Source organism: Elaeis guineensis, chromosome 2 (assembly GCF_000442705.2).
Source record: "Elaeis guineensis isolate ETL-2024a chromosome 2, EG11, whole genome shotgun sequence".
NCBI classification, from domain to species: Eukaryota; Viridiplantae; Streptophyta; class Magnoliopsida; order Arecales; family Arecaceae; genus Elaeis; species Elaeis guineensis.
In genome coordinates this window covers 16,128,872-16,146,488 of record NC_025994.2, presented here as the reverse complement: position 1 = coordinate 16,146,488, position 17,617 = coordinate 16,128,872, and the positions used below count along the sequence as shown (strand labels likewise).

General features: G+C 38.6%; 1 protein-coding gene across 1 annotated transcript; it reads right to left on the bottom strand.

Annotated features, from left to right (window-relative positions):
* Positions 1-1,396: 1,396 nt before the first annotated feature.
* Positions 1,397-3,798, bottom strand: LOC105059560 (F-box/kelch-repeat protein At1g30090). Its single transcript, XM_010942892.3, has one exon. It carries the CDS (start codon positions 2,914-2,916, stop codon positions 1,681-1,683), a length of 1,236 nt encoding a protein of 411 aa, XP_010941194.1. The 5' UTR covers positions 2,917-3,798; the 3' UTR covers positions 1,397-1,680.
* Between the last annotated feature and the right edge of the window lie 13,819 nt (positions 3,799-17,617).

The following is a 17,617-nucleotide window of genomic DNA, read 5'->3' as shown; positions in this document are numbered from 1 at the left end:
TACAGAAAGCAAGAGTGGAATGATTTTCTCCAAGGTGATTGGTTGTCCAAGCCATGTATGTGGGGGACAAATTCTCATGCAGATGCCTTTCCCATGTTTTTTTTTTGCTTTCCCTTTTTTTTTTTTTTGGCTGGCAGGTGATGCCAGTAGACAATTTGGACTACACTGCAATATGTAGCCCTCTCCTCAATACCCCAAAAACCCTCCAACCATTATACTCCTTGATGGTGAGATTTGATCCCAGATCTTCGGTATATTCAATAAGAGACATCAGGCTTGTTTGAAAGAAAACATCCCTAATCCTCTGGGACCCTGAGGACAAGAAATCATAATTCTTCAGATATTTGGATTTCGTCCTCAGTGGTGACCCCATGTCCTTATGGTTACAGGATGAAAACAGTCTCAGCCAACTTAGATTGTGCTACTACCATCTACTTCTTTTCGCCGGACGGAGTTATCCTATGAATATTGGGTCCGAGAATCCATACAGGCCCTTAGGCAGCAGCCAGCTGGCACCTTCATCTGTCATTTTCTGCTATCCATTACTGCACCAAATGTGCCCTAATGGACTTATTGAGGTTATTTTTAGAGCATAGATACTCTGTGGTGCACAGTTTGCACCGTTGAGTGCCGTGTAACTTTTGGTGGCCGATATGAAGAAATGGGCAGCTATCAAACAAGACAGCTTTACGTGCCATACACTGTGAATCCCTGTTGATAGCCATCCATGATGGCAGCCATCTGGCATTGCATTGCACTCTGCGATGCTAACCTAACACCGCAAAGGCTCCTGAGTCTTATTTATAACCCTATTTCCATATCCACTTCATCAGCGGACGGCACTTATCACATTCATCACCACAAGTTTGGGCAATTGCACTAATTTGTGGAGATAGTCTCTATTTTTCCCCTATATAAAAACAAATTTAAAACTAGTTGTCTCATCTAATTTGTCTTCTCATCAGCAGATCATGCTTTTGGCTTGCAGCATTGCCAACATAAGCAAAAGGACGCTGCCAGATACAGCAGTAAACAGCAAATTTTAGATAAGTCATCACCAACATCTCCTGTGTAAAACTAAGGACTCAATCCTACAAAACATTCCAGGCCAAGGCCTTTGTGCCAATAATACTATCATTAACGAAAGGTTTATATAGCTATGTTGTTCTAATCACTCCTTCCAAGAATTGTTCCTATAAATCACATTTTTGAGAGGAAAGCCACTAACAAACAACTTAACAGGAGGTGCTACAAGCATAGACAAGCAAGTAATAAGCTGCAAATCTCAAGTAAATCTAAAAGCATTCAGCATATGACAGCCAAAATTTTCATCGGCTCATCCCAACTGAAGAATGTCTTCGCGATGGCTATGAATATCTTGCGGTTTTACCATCAATGATTATCAATTGGGTGTTCTTGCTCATAGCTCATGAACAAAAGACATCAGCTGTTATGACTTACCAACAATGAGAACTAGAAGTACCTAAAAAGCACAACCACAATAAGATACATGGCATGTCCAATGAGGTCAATCAAAGTGCACATAGGAAACAAAATACTAGAGCTGCTCTTACGGATCATTCCATCTAATTACAGATGCTAAAACTGTAGAATTATTTCGTTAAAGCCATTTCAGTTTTCTGATGCAACATAAGCGGTGCCAAACTGACGAACAGATGATCAAGCATATATAACCTGAGCACTGGAGGATGTCAAGACCCCAAATTCTTGTGGCACATCTATGTCTTGCCATTGGATGGAGAATCTCTGCTTCTTTGCCTTCCCATCGAAACCACTGCAATTCTTCTTCTCTACATGTCCAACTGCAACATCAAGGCCTCTGCCAACAATAAAGATCATACGACCAACGGAATTCACAGAGAAAGGCTTGCGGATCCTCTCGGGCATGGGAGAGCTGTCGACGGTGTCCCATGCATCAGACTCCACATCATAGACCTTCACCCTCATCCGTTCGTACTCTGAGATTACAAACAGATGCCCATCAACAACCACACTCGACCCTGTCCAGCCTTCCCTCATTCCAACAGCCATATCCTCCCAAGAGTCAGCTTTCGGGTCATAGACCTGCCCCCTCGGTGAAGACAAGAATGGCCAAACGCAGCCCTCGGTCGCATAAAGCCTCCCATTCAGCACTGCAGAGTCATAGGAGACCATGTTCCTTCCCATGCTTGCAACAGGCTGCCAAGTCCCCTTAATGGGATCAAGAACCTCGGCTGAATTGAGCTCAAATTGGTCTTTGCTGTACCCTCCAGCAACATAGACCATGCCATCGATCACCCCGGCAGCAAAGAACGACCGGGCAGTGATCATCCTACTCATAACGGTCCATCGATTCTTATAAATCTCATACTTCAATACCAAGCGGAGAGGGCAGTCCATGTCAGAGACCAAACCTCCACAGACGAGGAGGGTGCCATCCTGCGGAACGGCGATGCACCCGAACCCACGGGGGCAAACCCGGTCCTTACAGGGCATGGCTGGAATGGTGTGCCAAGAGAAGTGAGCGAGGTCCAATACCTGCCACTGTATCTTCCCAGTGCATCTGTGGAAAGCTAAAGTGAACAGCCAAGGGCTGCGGAAGCGCAGAGCCTTCCTTTGGCTAAAGAAGCACTCCTTGTTGGCCAGCAGGCAATGCCATCGCCGGCAGACTAGCCGGCAGGCCAGATGGGCCTCGACAGGCAGCCGGAGGAGACAGTTGAGGGCAATATCATCAGGGAGGCCAGGTATGAGGGGGCCTAATTCTAGTGATGCCTCCAATTGTGATGGTGCACAAGATGACTGAGATGAGGAAGATGGTGGAGTAATTGCCAATCTAAATTTGGGTGATAGTTTCATTTGGGAATCACCTAGCTTGTGCACTGGGGACTGATGGGACAAAACTCGAACACGCCACATATTTGTCAATTAATTCGCAAGGTATTGAGGAACCAAGAAGAGAACCTCCCAAAACCGAGAATCCAAACCAAGAAGAGAGATAGATTTGTTAATTAGTTCACAAGATATTCGGATCCACCTTTTGATGTTCTTTGGTTGAATATAAAACAACAGTTCAACCTAATATAACTTTTGAATTTGGAAATCTCTCTCTCTCTCTGCCCTTTTCCACAGAAAGTTCAATAGACCATTCTAATTTCTATCTCAGCCTACCAGAGTCACTGCCCGATACAGGCAAAAAGAAACCTAGAATTCACGCATCTTTCCGTTCATGTTACCAAAACCAACCTCAGATTTGTAGGTTAAACCTACCATGCTTTTCTCATGAAGAGAACCCAACAGAAAGCAAACAACATATCTAATATTATAAGAACAAAGAAACCAGGCTTTCTTTTTCTTGAGAAAAAAACAAAGGAACTAAGTTTCGTTTCCGAACAAACAAGCAGTTTCAGACAAGGCTTGGTGAACCTACTGACACACTTCCCATGTTTAGAGGCCACATATATCATGGAAAAGGAGGTGAATAAGCTTTGTGGCAGTGAATAAGTTCTTACATGGATCTGATAAGCATGGGCTCTCTGGGAAACTGCATTTCTATTGGACTCAAAAGCAGAGGGATGGATAGAATTTTGGATCACCAACTTGGCCTGGACGTAAGCTGTAGGTGAGGGAAGAAGCTTCCCTCTGTGCTTCACCCTTACAGATTGTCTCCTCTTTCCCCTGGTAGGACACAAAATAATAAAGAAGAAGATAAGGATGGAAGAAAGAAATTAGCTAAAGACATCCATCAAAAAGACAGATCTCTCTCTGCCACTGTTCCGTTTGACTTCCAAATGCTGCTGGTTTGGTTAAGTGGTGGGGTGGGTGGAATAACGAATAAGGTGCTTGGATTGGTAGGAATACCTACTACCCTGCAAGCGTTATACGGCATGGGATCCACATCATCTGTTACAAAAGGAGTGTAAGACTAGAAGGCCATCCTCTTTATATCAGTGAAAGTAAAAATAAAAAAAGAATCAGATAGTAGTTATTGAAGAAAATTTTGTACAGATGAAGAAGTCTAAAATTCAGGATATTTAAACCTGACAAACCCGTCTACTGAGCCCTCACCGACCCCTAGTTGGCCGTAACCATTATCACCCTATCACCGACTGATTTTCGATATCCATCCTATTATCATTTCATACTCTGAATAGATGAAGGCCCACCGACTGTCGCTCGGTAACTCTCACTCATGACCTCCAATATCTCCTCAGTGGCCGACTCCTGTAGGCTAAGCTGATGAATCGACAGCATACCCAAATGACTAGCTCAGTCTGATCAAGAGATGGTCGTCAGCCGATCATATCTGGCCAACCAGTCTCCTCCTGTCGAGCGGGCCCCTAGTTTCCAACTTCCTCATCTAGTAGCAACATGGGGCATTCGACTCGTAATCGTAACTGACTAATCCTTGGCTTAGTGGCACTACTTGGCATGCTAATTTAAAATTCATCGTCAGCCAGGTGACAACTATCACAAAATCGATAGTTTCGTCACTACACGTGAATTGTACCCTAGCCGGATGAGATCGTGCCAACCAACCTACCAACTAAAGCAACAACTTTCGTCCATAAAAAGAGATCCAAAGAGGACCCTAAAAAAGGTACACCGTTATCCTGCCTCTTACGCTCTATTTGTTGGACGAGAATTCTGACTTGAGTATTGGAGAGCCCTCGCTGGAGCAATGTTTAGTCAGGATATTTCTACAGGTCACATCACAGAAGACCCTCCTGGCCATCCACTCCAGCATCCTGACGCCTAGCAAAATCTCGCACTAACAGATTGGTGCTAGATGAAGGATGCCCCTAAACCCATTCGGAGTTGCATCGATCGAGAGCAATGATAATCATACCACCTAAGAGGGTTTCATCTCACCATACCAGTGCCACCGCTTCTCGACCGGCAGAGAGTCAGGCTAACAATCGAATATAGCTGCCAGTGGTAGAAACTCTCCGAATTTCTTAGCCGGCGTTGGTCACAGTGGATCAATTTAACCTGCTCTTCTAGCAGGTCCAGAATCTAATGGCTGCTGTCCAGATGATCCAGGCCGTCTCTATACCTCCATCAACGGCACCAAGCCTGATAAGGCCATCCCTGCGCCTCCCTTGGTGGTGCCACCATCAAATCTGGCTTCGCAGCCACCACCATTGGAACAACTATGGGTCCCTCCATGAAGCTCAAAGAGGAGACAAATCCACCAGAGCAGTCCCAAAACTCCAGAACCAAGAAGGTGGTGATTTTTGAGTCTCCGATCAGAGTATGATTCAACCTTTGGTCGGCGATCCCCCCAGCCTTCGAGGCTTATATTGCATGAGACCCTGCACTCGAGTGACGGCTTCAGAAAATTGATCAGTGGATCGATGTGGTCCGTAATACTTCCTCAACACCTTATGATGGGTTCAATAACGACCTGCTTTTTGAATTGAGGATCATGCAGGAGCCACTTACTTGATACTTCAAGGCTCCGTAGTTTGAAAGTTACGATAGGATTGCCAATCTCGTCGATAAGACTTTTAAGGTGACCATGCTCCTCCATGGAGCCACCAATGCCATCCTTTATCGAGCCTTCCCCTCAACTCTAAAAGAGGCAGTCTGACATTGGTATTCTAATCTGAAACCAGTCTCGATCCATTCCTTTGAGCAGTTTAGCCAGTCTTTCATCAGCCATTTTATCAGCAGTCGATACCAACAGAAGCAGTCTGACTACCTCTACTCTGTAAAGCAGAAGAAGGGTGAGTCGATCTGAGCTTTTGTTAGCTGCTACTCTGTAAAGCAGAAGGAGGGTGAGTCGATTTGAGCTTTTATTAGCCACTTCAATGCGGCCACTTTGGAAGTCAGCAATCTGAACCAATCGATCGCGATATCCGTGATGATGAGCAGACCAATTCGAAGAAGCTAAGCACTGACTTAGACCTACTTGAAAAAGTTTGAGAAAAAGCATGAGTCTGAACGGCAGCTTATCAACACAAGATTGTTCGATAATATAATTTCAAAGTTCGAAAGAAGGTCTTCAAGGTCGGTGACCTAGTCCTGCATAGAGCAGAAGTTTTTTAACTTGAAAAATACGGTAAGCTAGCCCCAAATTGGGAGGAACCATACAGGTAGATGAAGTTATCCGGCCAAAAATTTATCGACTGAAGCAACTAGATGGAGCCCCGATCTCCCGACCATGGAATTTGAAAAATCTCTGAATGTATTATTAGTGATATAGCATTCAACATTAATAAGATCCTTACTCTCCAAAAAAATGGTCTCTCATCTGCTCCTTAGGCCATAGCCTTTGATTGGCCCGATTGAAGGAGTCTTTGATCGACTTTAATTAAAATGAGATGGCCTTTGATCGATCCAACTGAAGGAGCTTTTAATCAGTTTTAAATAAAATGAGATGGCCTTTGATCGGTCTGACTGAAGGAGCCTTTGATCGACTTTAAAATGAGGTGACTTTTGTTTAGCCTGACCAAGGAATAGTCATCAATTGAAAGTAACGTGCATGCACGACACATAGAAAAGAGTAAACTAACTTTTCATTAAAAGTATTTATAGAAAATGATGCTTCAAGCACCGCTCCAAAAAAAAAGAAAAGGAGGGATGAGGAACTATTCCTCATCTGAGGAAGGGGCCCCTACCTCCTCATCACTATTGCCAAGGAGGAGGTAGCAAAGGTCCAGTTACGGCAACATCCACCCCAAGCAGGCCTTACAGTCTTTAAAGCCGAAGACGTAGGCGGAGATGGCAATGCCAATGGCATCTTCCTCAAATGTCGTCGAGATCTTATACTCTTTGATGCAGTGCTCGCGGACTCATAGGCGATTCGCTCAGTGGAGGGGGCACTTTCATCCCTGCTAGGCGACAATGGCTGGGGACTAGACGACATCCCAAAGGAGGAGGACTGACTAGGCCCTTCCTTCTTCACCTTCTTAGATGAAAGGACCTTTTTGGCGGTGCCCCTCCTCTCCTTGATCAGATCTTTTATGAATTTCTTCGAGGGCATCATGATGGTGGAAGAGACAAAGTTTTTGTAGGTGCTACGGAAAGAAGGATGGAAAGTGAAGTTATCACCAACCATCAACCCCACCTTATAAGCGCGAGCACATCCACTGTTCACTAATCACCGGCCTTGATGGAATAGCTATTCCTAAGGCATAAATGGCACATCTTTCTAACTTCAAAAACCAACTTAGGTGACGCCTCACAAATTGGTACATTGCCACATGGAGCATCCCCATAGGGTCCAAGCAGTTTCCCAAAATTTAATCCGATGGAGGAGGCAACGATCGTTATTCCCCAGAACCAGTGCCTAATCACATGACGCCCATCTTAAATGCATCACGATTTATGAAGCACCACCCTTAATTAATGCAGGGAGTAGTTGACGTGATAAGTGTCTAGGGTTCTTCATCTGAAATTCAATATGAAATAGTCTAGTGATGATACCAAATAGCATCGTAGAACAAGAACAATAGCGATATAAGAAAGTTTTATTATATTTACAAAATCATTACAAGAATGTCGTCACCCATAATGGACGACCAAAGAGATTGCCATATGAGGTCACGATCAGTCCTGGCCTCTGAAGCTTCGTCGGGAACCATCTTGCAGACCTCCATACTGTCAGGGTCAAGCTCGTGGATCTCCACACCCTGAGACCTGCATTGGAGGGTGGAAGACTCAATATTTCCTTCGGATGAGAAGCTAGAAAGATCTAGCCCTGAGAATGCTACTCTGATCCGATTCCTACACGTCTAAAAATCAATCGTGTAACTCACATCGAACATATATCGAACCATATCATCCGAAGATGTAGGGTCAGCTAATCCTTGTCCGATCGGGCTCTGGGATCTTATGACTATTGGCCGACTTTTCCTCGATCCATATTCGGCAACCGCATTCTCCGAATGCTCAAGTCTGAAAATTTTCTCTCGGGCGACATGAATATCCTTTTGGAGCTATGCCACATGATTGGTGAAGCACCCTCTAGTTTCTTTAACAGCAGTGTCTGACAACTTCAGTTCTGAATCCTTCTCTGAGCCCAATAGAGCTGACTACAGAGGTGATGCTGTTTGGTAGTGGCACCCCAGGTGGTATCTTCGGTAAGTTTTGACAGCTTTGCAGACTCAGTTGTCAATCGAGCCTTTTCAATGGAGTATGCCACGACATTCCAACGAATGGTCGACTTTAACTGATCGATTTCTATCGAAGCCTCATCAAGTGCCTTCTTGGTCTTTGATAGCTCCTTTCGGACAGTGGCTTTCTTATTCAATTCCTTGACCCTCTTCTCTAGGTCACTTATGCAAGACCTAATTTTTATTGCTGAAGCCACTGGCAGGGGCTCGATGATCGAAATTAAGGGAACATAATCATCGAGGACATGCTGATACAACTAAACAAACAAAAGAAGGATAGCATAAATTTAAAAATTAGATAAAACATTGTTCCACTAATAATGACCTTTTTACAGAAGGAAAAGAAAAGAAAAAGTACAAGACATCTTATTCGCCGACCTCACCTTGAAGATTGATGGAGCTTGGTGCGGCTCTTGATGGGCCCGAGGGCACTTCAGTCGGATGAGTCATCTCCAGAGCTGATGTGTCGATGGAAAGCATCCCTTTAGCTTTCTCTTCCACCTCATCCTCATCCAAGAAGGAGATGTCGGCCTTAGGAACTCAAGTGGCAACTCAGTGGCGGCAAACCTCGAATCCAGTTTCATACCCCATGTTGAAGGATTCCTAACCGAACGCGACCATGGCATCATGAAATTTTTCTGATGCCTTAAAGCTATCAACTGACTGAGCTTTCTCCCACTCAAAATCCATCGAAACTTTGAAAGCTTCCATGGCCAACTGATAGGCCTTAATAATCCTCCCCTCGACCTCTTGCTTGGCCGCGGTGATCAGGTCCTCGACTTTCTTCTCAGCCTCTACAATCTTGGTGGCGGCCTCCTGTAGCTCCTCCTCTCTTCGAGCAAGGTCAGCATTAATTTTATTTAGCACCTCCTTCAGATGCTCCACCTCCCCTCTGGCTATCTCGATCTGCGCACGTGCCTCCACTGCAGCAGACTCGGTCTACCAATGTAGATCCTTTATCATCTCCACTTTGCATGTGTGGTCCAGCAGGACGACTAAAAAATGAAGCATCTGTGTAGAGGCCATGTTAGAAAGAGAGATGAAGAGGAGAAAAGGAGTAAAAGAATAAGAAAAAGAGCAAGAAAAGTACCTGATGCATGGTGTTGAAAAATATATCCTAAATTTAATTATCTATCTATAGACGATTATGCTCTTTATAAATTATATATGAATATAAATTAATAAAAATTATTTGATAATTTTATCATAAATTTTATATCTTCTTTATTGAACTTTTATATTATGATGAAGTTCTTAGAACTACTTTCATTGATAAAGGAGGATTTATCATGTAGTTCTTAAACATTGTTTGCAACCTGATGATATGTTATTATTAGGATGATAATATTTATCAAGTATAGGTCATTGTGTGCCATTTGGATTGGTTGTCATCATAACCAAAGAGTGTGGAGATACTGTTATGGTATGCAGGTGAAATGTAGGAGTAATTTGCACTAAACTTGATCCAATTACGAAGCACTATGCTATCAAAAGTAGCTCGTAAAGGATATAAGTATAAGTGTCTCTCTGACTTGAGATCACCACAATGACTTACAAGCAACTTACTGGGCTTTGGTGTCAGACTATCTATATTTCTAATACAGTGACGAAAGGTTTATAGGCACAGTCAAGTACTTACGAAGCCTGTGTGTGAGTCAAGATAGAATTGACCGCTCCAAGTTGTTGAAGATAATGCTTCGATGTGTTTCAATTTTATAAAATCTTGGTCAGGATAATCCATGTGAGCAGTCACAGGATTTATAAAATTGAGACACAATATGGATGAACTGATAAAGAGTTGATAGTTTAACTTTAAATTCATCTTAAGCATTGAGGGTCAAAGGGATAAATTATATGGTAACTATATGTCAAAGGTTCTTGAATGTTGCTTTGCAATAATTTGATCTTTTCAGACATCAGATATCATTACTAGATGATCACTTCGATTATTATAGAAATTGGTTCTTATACTACCGACTTAGTGTTCGAACCTATGGGATCACAAACAATAGAAGTTCCTATCTGATCAGATGGCTGATCGATGATTATGAATCATTGAAGGATATAATCATTAATATGATTGATGATTAATCTTATACAAAAGTTATAATAAATAAATAATTTATTAATAATTAGTGAATTATAGAAAGATTAATTAGTAATTAGATTGCTGATTAGCTCAATTTGACTGAGCAATGAGGTTTGGATTAAGTCTAATTGAATTGGATTCGATTAGGTTTGACCTGATTAGGTTATAAGATGACCTAATCACTTAAGAAGATTAATTTCTGATTTGATTAGGACTTAAGATTAATTAATTTTTGATTGGATTAGGATTTAATTGAGGGGACTAGGTTTCTAATTGGATTAGGTTTACTAATCTTCATTGGGTCTAACAAATTGTGATTTGGATTGAATCAAATTGAATGAATCCATGAGTCCAATTGGATTGGACTTATCCTATTCGCCTATATAACCATATCCATGCCCCTTCTCATTTCACACAAATCTGTGTTTTGCGTGATAATTTTTCACATCAAATGCTTTCTTAATGCCCACCTTTGGGTTTGATAAGAGTGGTTTAAATTTAAGTTCAAATTTGATTTGAATTTAAGTTTAAACTCAATTTGAATCTAAGTTTAAAGTAAACTACCTAATCTCTCATTCACTTATCCTAACCTCTTTGGGATGCTGACCATAAGATGGGCTCTTTCTTTGTGCATGGAGTATGCTTCTGACCGAAGTTTGTGTGGCTAGGCAACTATCAAGTCCACGAAAATTAGCTGCGGTGCATCATCTACCCATGCTCAGGTGATGAGATCAGATCTTTGATTTCTTATAAATAATGATCTATTGTACAACATAGATTAGATCTATATTGTGTTTGTTTTCTGATTATGCAATCGTATCATGTCAATCGATCCATGCATAGGTAGATTTTTAGATCAGATCTAATGCATGATAGATTAAATAGTTTAATCTATAGTTCTTTTGCTGCATCTAAATTTAAAATTATTTTGAAAAACATGCATGAAACTGCCCAGCAATTCCTTCAAATGGTATCAGAGCAAGGTTTCGATCTGAATGCGAATTAAAAATCTGGTATTGTTTACGTGTGTAGATTTTTAAATCTGATTTTTGATCAGATTTTTATTATGAAATCAGATCTGATTTCAATCTGATTTTCTTAAAATTTTGATCTGATTTTGATCAGATCTTAATGAATAGGAATCAAATCAGATTTTGTAGTTTTTCTGTAAAGATCATGGATATGTTTTGAATAGATTTTCAAATCTATTTTAGAATAGATTTTTCAAAGACATTCAAATCTATTTTTCAATAGATTTTTAGATCTATTTTGAATAGACTTTTCAAGCATTTTAAAGTTGTTTTTGAACAGATTATTAGATCTGTTTTGAACAAATTTTTCAAATATTTTTGGATCTATTTTTGAATAGATTTGTAGATCTTGTTCTGAACAGGCTTTTGGTTCTATTTTGAACAGAATTTTGTAGTATTTCGACCTATTTTAAACCAAATTTTCAGATCTAATTTTTGAATGGATTTTCATGAAATTTTAGATCTGAAATAGATAATTTATATGATGTATAAATTTAGGTTCAGATCTGATATCATTTGTGATGTAATGTCATGATCTAATTAGATTAGATAAAAATTCTGCTGTTGTCCTATTCTGCACATGATTTAAACTTGAAATTTGGTTTATGCATGTATGATATGTAATGTAGAATTCTTCTTATTAGCCCAGTATTCAGAATGAGTTAATCACCATGACAGTCCGATCATCAGAGGAAGCAGGAATTAAGTTTTTTTCTTGTCCAATCAATGGATTCTCTTATGGCGTGTAGGGGTGCCACTGTGATCATATCTCATAAAAAAGAACAATAAAAAAAATTATTTTAATCATAAAATTTGATGTAAAGGAGTTTACATTTGAAATTGTTTCAATAAATAATAAAGATCCATGTTAATTCAACGCTTAATTAAAAATTAAGAGTTGAATTTTTAGATCTAAATTTATGAATTTAAGATCTAATGACATTGCATAAAATATGAAACTATGGGTTAGCTCGAATCAGATTCTTTTAACTAGATTAGATCTAGAGTAGAAATCAAATAGATAATAGACTAATCTGAGTAGTTGATCAAATTTAACTAATAGTTGTTCAGATTAGGTTAAATGTTTTCTTGATCAAAATCTCAATAGTTGTAGTTGATCAAGTTCATTATTTTGATTTGTCAAATGGATCTGATTGTGGCTCAATGATCGAGCCCATGTCGCAATGCTGACCAAATCGAAACTGATAAATCAATTGGTGTCTAAGGTAAGTGATTGAAAGAAATTTTTAATTGGGACTATTCTCTTTCCTGGGCCATTATGTTGGTATCTAAGAAAAAAAATGAGGACCTTCCTATGTTTTTCCAGTTACTTGGTCAATGTGGTGAATCTATTTTTCGATTAGATTGTTAAGTGATTTGAGTTGACCTATATTATTAAGGTTAATCAGTTTGACTAATTTAGGTGCCCTTGAACAAACTTAGTCTCTAATCTTTTTCAATGGCTTAACAAAGTCAGTGAAAGGATTTCTGATTGTTGGTTAATTTTTTCTCTTAATTTTAAAATATATAACTAAATTTTTTAAATTATTAGGTTCTTAAAATGATAATGTTATGGGGATAACAATATCATAGCCTCCTATTAAGGTGAGTAGTAATGAGTCCAATAGTCTTGATGAATATTGGAGGCATCTTCCGCCTGATGTTTATCTGGATATTGAAATTATCATTCATTATATGATGACTTTGTTATACTATCTGATGAATGGTTGGATTGGCTAGAGCTTTTCTCGAGCCTGATCATTCATTAGTTAGATTTACTGAATATGTTCATATTAATAGTTGGATCTAACCATGACTTTTAGTGGAGGCACCTTCTACCTGCTGAAGAGGTGCTTGGGGCAAAATTATTATTAAAAATTATTTAAAAAAATAATTGGTTAGAAACCTACCCATAGATGCATATGGATTGATCGAGCTTTCCTCGGGCCCGTATGCAATCTATGTGGATTCTAGTACTTACTAAAAAATTAAGATAATTTTTTGAATTGGAGGTAGGGGCTATTAATTCATATAAAATAATAAAAAAAAATTTTAGACTAAAGTCTAAATTTTTAAGATTAAATAATTTATATACTAATAGATCTTTATTTTTTTTAGTAATGGCTAGTACCTTGTTGCTCCGCTCACTGTTGGATAGTGATAAGCTTATAGGATCCAACTTCGATAGCTGGTATCGAATATTAAAAATAATTCTAGAGTATGAAAGGATCCTATATATCCTAACAAATCCTGCACCTATAGAACCCATGCCTAATATACGTGATGCAGTTAGAGACACTTATCAGAAGTGGCTGAATGATCGAACACAATGTGGTGCATAATAAGGGCGACGATGAACGATGAATTTAGTCATAAATTCGAGGATGCACAGCCTGAAGAGATGCTTCAAGTATTGAATGAGTCTTTCAGCACCCCCCATGATGTTGAGAGACACAAAACCTTCCGTGTAGTGTTCAACATCAAGATGCGAGAAGGGGCTTCGATCAAGGATCATGTATTGTACATGATCGAATAGATCAAGCATCTTAGCAAACTTGACTTTCTGTTGTATGAACTGTTAGCCAACGATGCTATTCTGAACTCGCTCTTGAAGTCCTACCTCCTCTTCTTGAGTCATTATAAAATGATCAAGCCTGTAGTGAACTACCATGGTTTGTTAGAATTGCTGCAGATTTTTGAAAAGGACAATCAGCTCCACAAGGAGCCAGTTAATATGGTAGGTGGATCATCATCGGGGCATTGATCATCTAAGAGAGGAAAGAAGAAGGTGCAGAAGAAGAATCGTGCAAGAATTGTGAAGCCTGAATTGATGAAGAAGTCCAAGGCTAATCAAAATCAGACAGAGTGCTTCTTTTATAAGAAACTGGATTACTAGAAGAAAAATTATTCTCAGTATCTTGTCTCTCCTGACCCAAACAGGTCAAGAAAGAGAAACAAGCAAACGGTTGCTGATCAAGGTACTTATATGATAATACCTTATAATTTCTCTATTTGTGATACTACTACCTGAGTATTGGATGCTGAAAGTCTAATTAATATTTGTAATTCATCGCAAAGACTTAAGGTTAGTAGAAAGTTTGAAGATGGTGAGAGATTCCTGAACATTGGAGATGGAAGTCAAATTTCAGTCCTAGCTGTAGAAATTATCGAGCTTATATTCAAGTCAAATATTGTTATTTTAAGTGATTGTCACTATTGTCCCTCTTTTCTTATGAATGTAATTTCAGTAGGCCTTTTGGTCAAAGATGGATTTTATTTTGTAATAAAGGATAATTTTTGTGATATCATTATGAATGGTACTACAATTATGCATGGACTATTGAGAAATGATATTTATATTTTATCACAGTCTGTTAGTATAATATACACATCTAACAAATATCTTAAATTAGATAATGTTACCGATGCTTATCTTTGGCATTATTGGCTCAGTCATATAAATAAGAATAAGATAAACAGGTCAACCAAAAAGAAAATCTTTGACATCAATAATTATGAATCATTACCGATCTGTGATTTTTGTCTTCTTGAAAAGATGACCAAGTCACCCTTTACTGAAAAGGATGAACGAGCTAGTAATGTTCTGGGTTTAGTACATCTGATGTATGTGGACCCATGAACACGAGTGCCAGAGGATGGTATAATTACTTCATTACTTTCACTGATGATCTATCTAAGTATGGATACATCTATCTTATGAAGCATAAGTCTAAATCATTTGAAATGTTTAAACATTTTCATAATAAAGTAGAAAAATAAACCGAAAAGAGTATTAAAATTCTTCAATTAAACCGAGGAGATGAATATTTTTATAATAAGTTTTTGACATATCTAGAAGAGAATGTGATTCTCTCATAATGGATCCCTCTTGAGATACCACAACATAATGGGATGTCAAAAAGAAGGAATCGAATACTGTTAAACATGGTTCGGCCTATGACAGGGTTTGCAAGTCTGCCAGTCTCCTTTTGGGGTTATGTTCTTGAGACTGCTTATTATGTTCTGAATAAGATTTCAAGCAAATTAGTTACAAAAACTCTATATGAGATATGGACTGGGCGTAGGCCGATACTCTCTTACCTTAGGATTTGAGATTGTTCGACTTATGTCAAGTATTTGCAGATCAATAAACTTGGACCTCGGTCTGATAAGTATTCTTTTGTAGGGTACCCCAAGGAATCTAAGAAATATTTTTTCTATCATACTAACGAACAAAAGATGTTTGTGAGTAATAGAATAAACTTTTTAGAAAAGAAGTTCTTTGTGGAAGGAACTAATGCCACTAAGATCGAGCTTGATGAAGTTCGACAGGTAGAAGAACTGACACAGACAAATGAAAATACAGAATCGAATTTGATTAGATCAAATTTGAAGCCTATTACAGAGGCTTTTTTGAGAAGATCTGGTAGAGTACTATATCAGTTGGACAGATACTACGATTTCTTGATCTGAAATGGTGATTTTATTGAACTAGATGAGAATGACGAGAATTCGATCACCTATATGGATGCCATGTAGAGGCCCGATTCTGAAAAATAGCTTGATGCCATAAAATCTAAGATGGAGTCCATAGAGATCAATGGTGCGTAGACCCTCATTGATCCACCTGAAGGGATTAAATCCACAGGGTGCAAATAGATATTTAAAAGGAAAAGAAGCATAGACGGAAAGATGGAGACCACAAAGCCTGTTTGGTTGCCAAGAGATATCGTCAATGGTATGGTATTAACTATGATGAGATATTTTTTTCTGTGACAATGCTCAAATCCATTCAGATTATGCTTGCGATAGCAGCATCTCTAGATTACAAAATCTAATAAATGGATGTCAAGATGGCTTTTCTGAATGGAGAGCTGGATGAAGAGGTGTATATGATACAGCTTGACAGATTCACATCTATAGATGAATCAAAGGTGTGCAAGCTTCAGAGATCTATTTATGGATTGAAACAAGTATATCAAAGTTAGAATATACATTTTGATAAAATGATCAGAATGTATGGCTTCGTTAAAAATGAAGAAGAGCCTTACATTTATAAATGGGCTAATGCCTATGTAGTCATTTTTCTTATATTGTATATAGATGATATACTCTTAATAGAAAATGACATCTCTATTTTACAAAGTATAAAGCTATGGCTATCATCACAGTTCTCCATGAAGAATTTGGGAGAAGCATCTTACATCCTAGGGATGAAGATCTATAGAGATAGATCTAAAAAGCTGCTTAGATTGTCTCAGTCCACGTACATTGATATCATGCTGAAATGGTTCAGCATGATAAATTTCAAGAAGGGTTATCTACAGATAGACCAAAAAATTTTTCTCTCTAAGAAGGATTGTCTGACAATTCCATAAGAGAGAGAGAGCATATGAGTAGAATCTCATATACCTCAGCAGTGAGATCTATCATATATGCCATGATATGTATAAGATCAGATGTAGCCTACTCATTAGGGATAGCAAGTAGGTACTAATCTGATCTGGATAAAAATAATTGAAAAGTTGTAAAGACAATCCTTAAGTATTTGAGAAATACTAAGAATCAATGGCTCATTTATGAAGACATTGACTTAAAACTTGTGAGATATATTGATTTTAATTTTTAGTCAGATCGTGATGATAGTAAAAATATGTCAGATTATATTTTTACTCTGAATGAAGGAGCGATATGCTAGAAAAATTTTAAGCAGCACACTATAGTTGATTTTGTTTGTGAGACAGAGTATATTGTGGCATCCGATACTGCCAAAGAAGCTGTTTGGTTGAGAAAGTTTATTTATGAGTTTGGAGTGGCACCCTCCATTGGTGGTTCAGTTCTTCTGTATTGTGACAGTACTGGAGCCATGGCTCAAGCTAAAGAATCGAAGTCCCATCAGAGAACCAAACATATTCTACATCATTATCACCTTGCTCGAGAGATTATTGATTGAAGTGACATCGAGCTTCAGAAGATCGATGAAAAAAAAAATTTGACCGACCTATTTACTAAAGTCCTCAAAATCAAGGAGTTCGATGAACACAAATAGAAGATGGGTATTAGATACTATTCTGATTGGCTTTAGTCCAAGTAGGAGTTGTTAAAAAATGTATCCTAAAGTCAATTATCTATCTTAGATGATTGTGCTCTTTATAAATTATATATGAATTATAAATCAATAAAAATTATTTGATAATTTCATCATAAATTTTACATCTTCTTTATTGAACTCTTGTATTATGATGAAGTTCATAAAACTATGTTCAATCAATAAAGAAGGATTTATCATGTAGTTCTTAAACATTGTTCACAACCAAGTGATACATTATTATTAGGACGATAATGTTTATCAAGTATAGATCATTGTGTGTCATATGGAT

Excerpts from the sequence above, each read along its gene's own strand:
- LOC105059560 (XM_010942892.3), bottom strand. The coding sequence starts at position 2,916 with ATGTGGCGTGTTCGAGTTTTGTCCCATCAGTCCCCAGTGCACAAGCTA.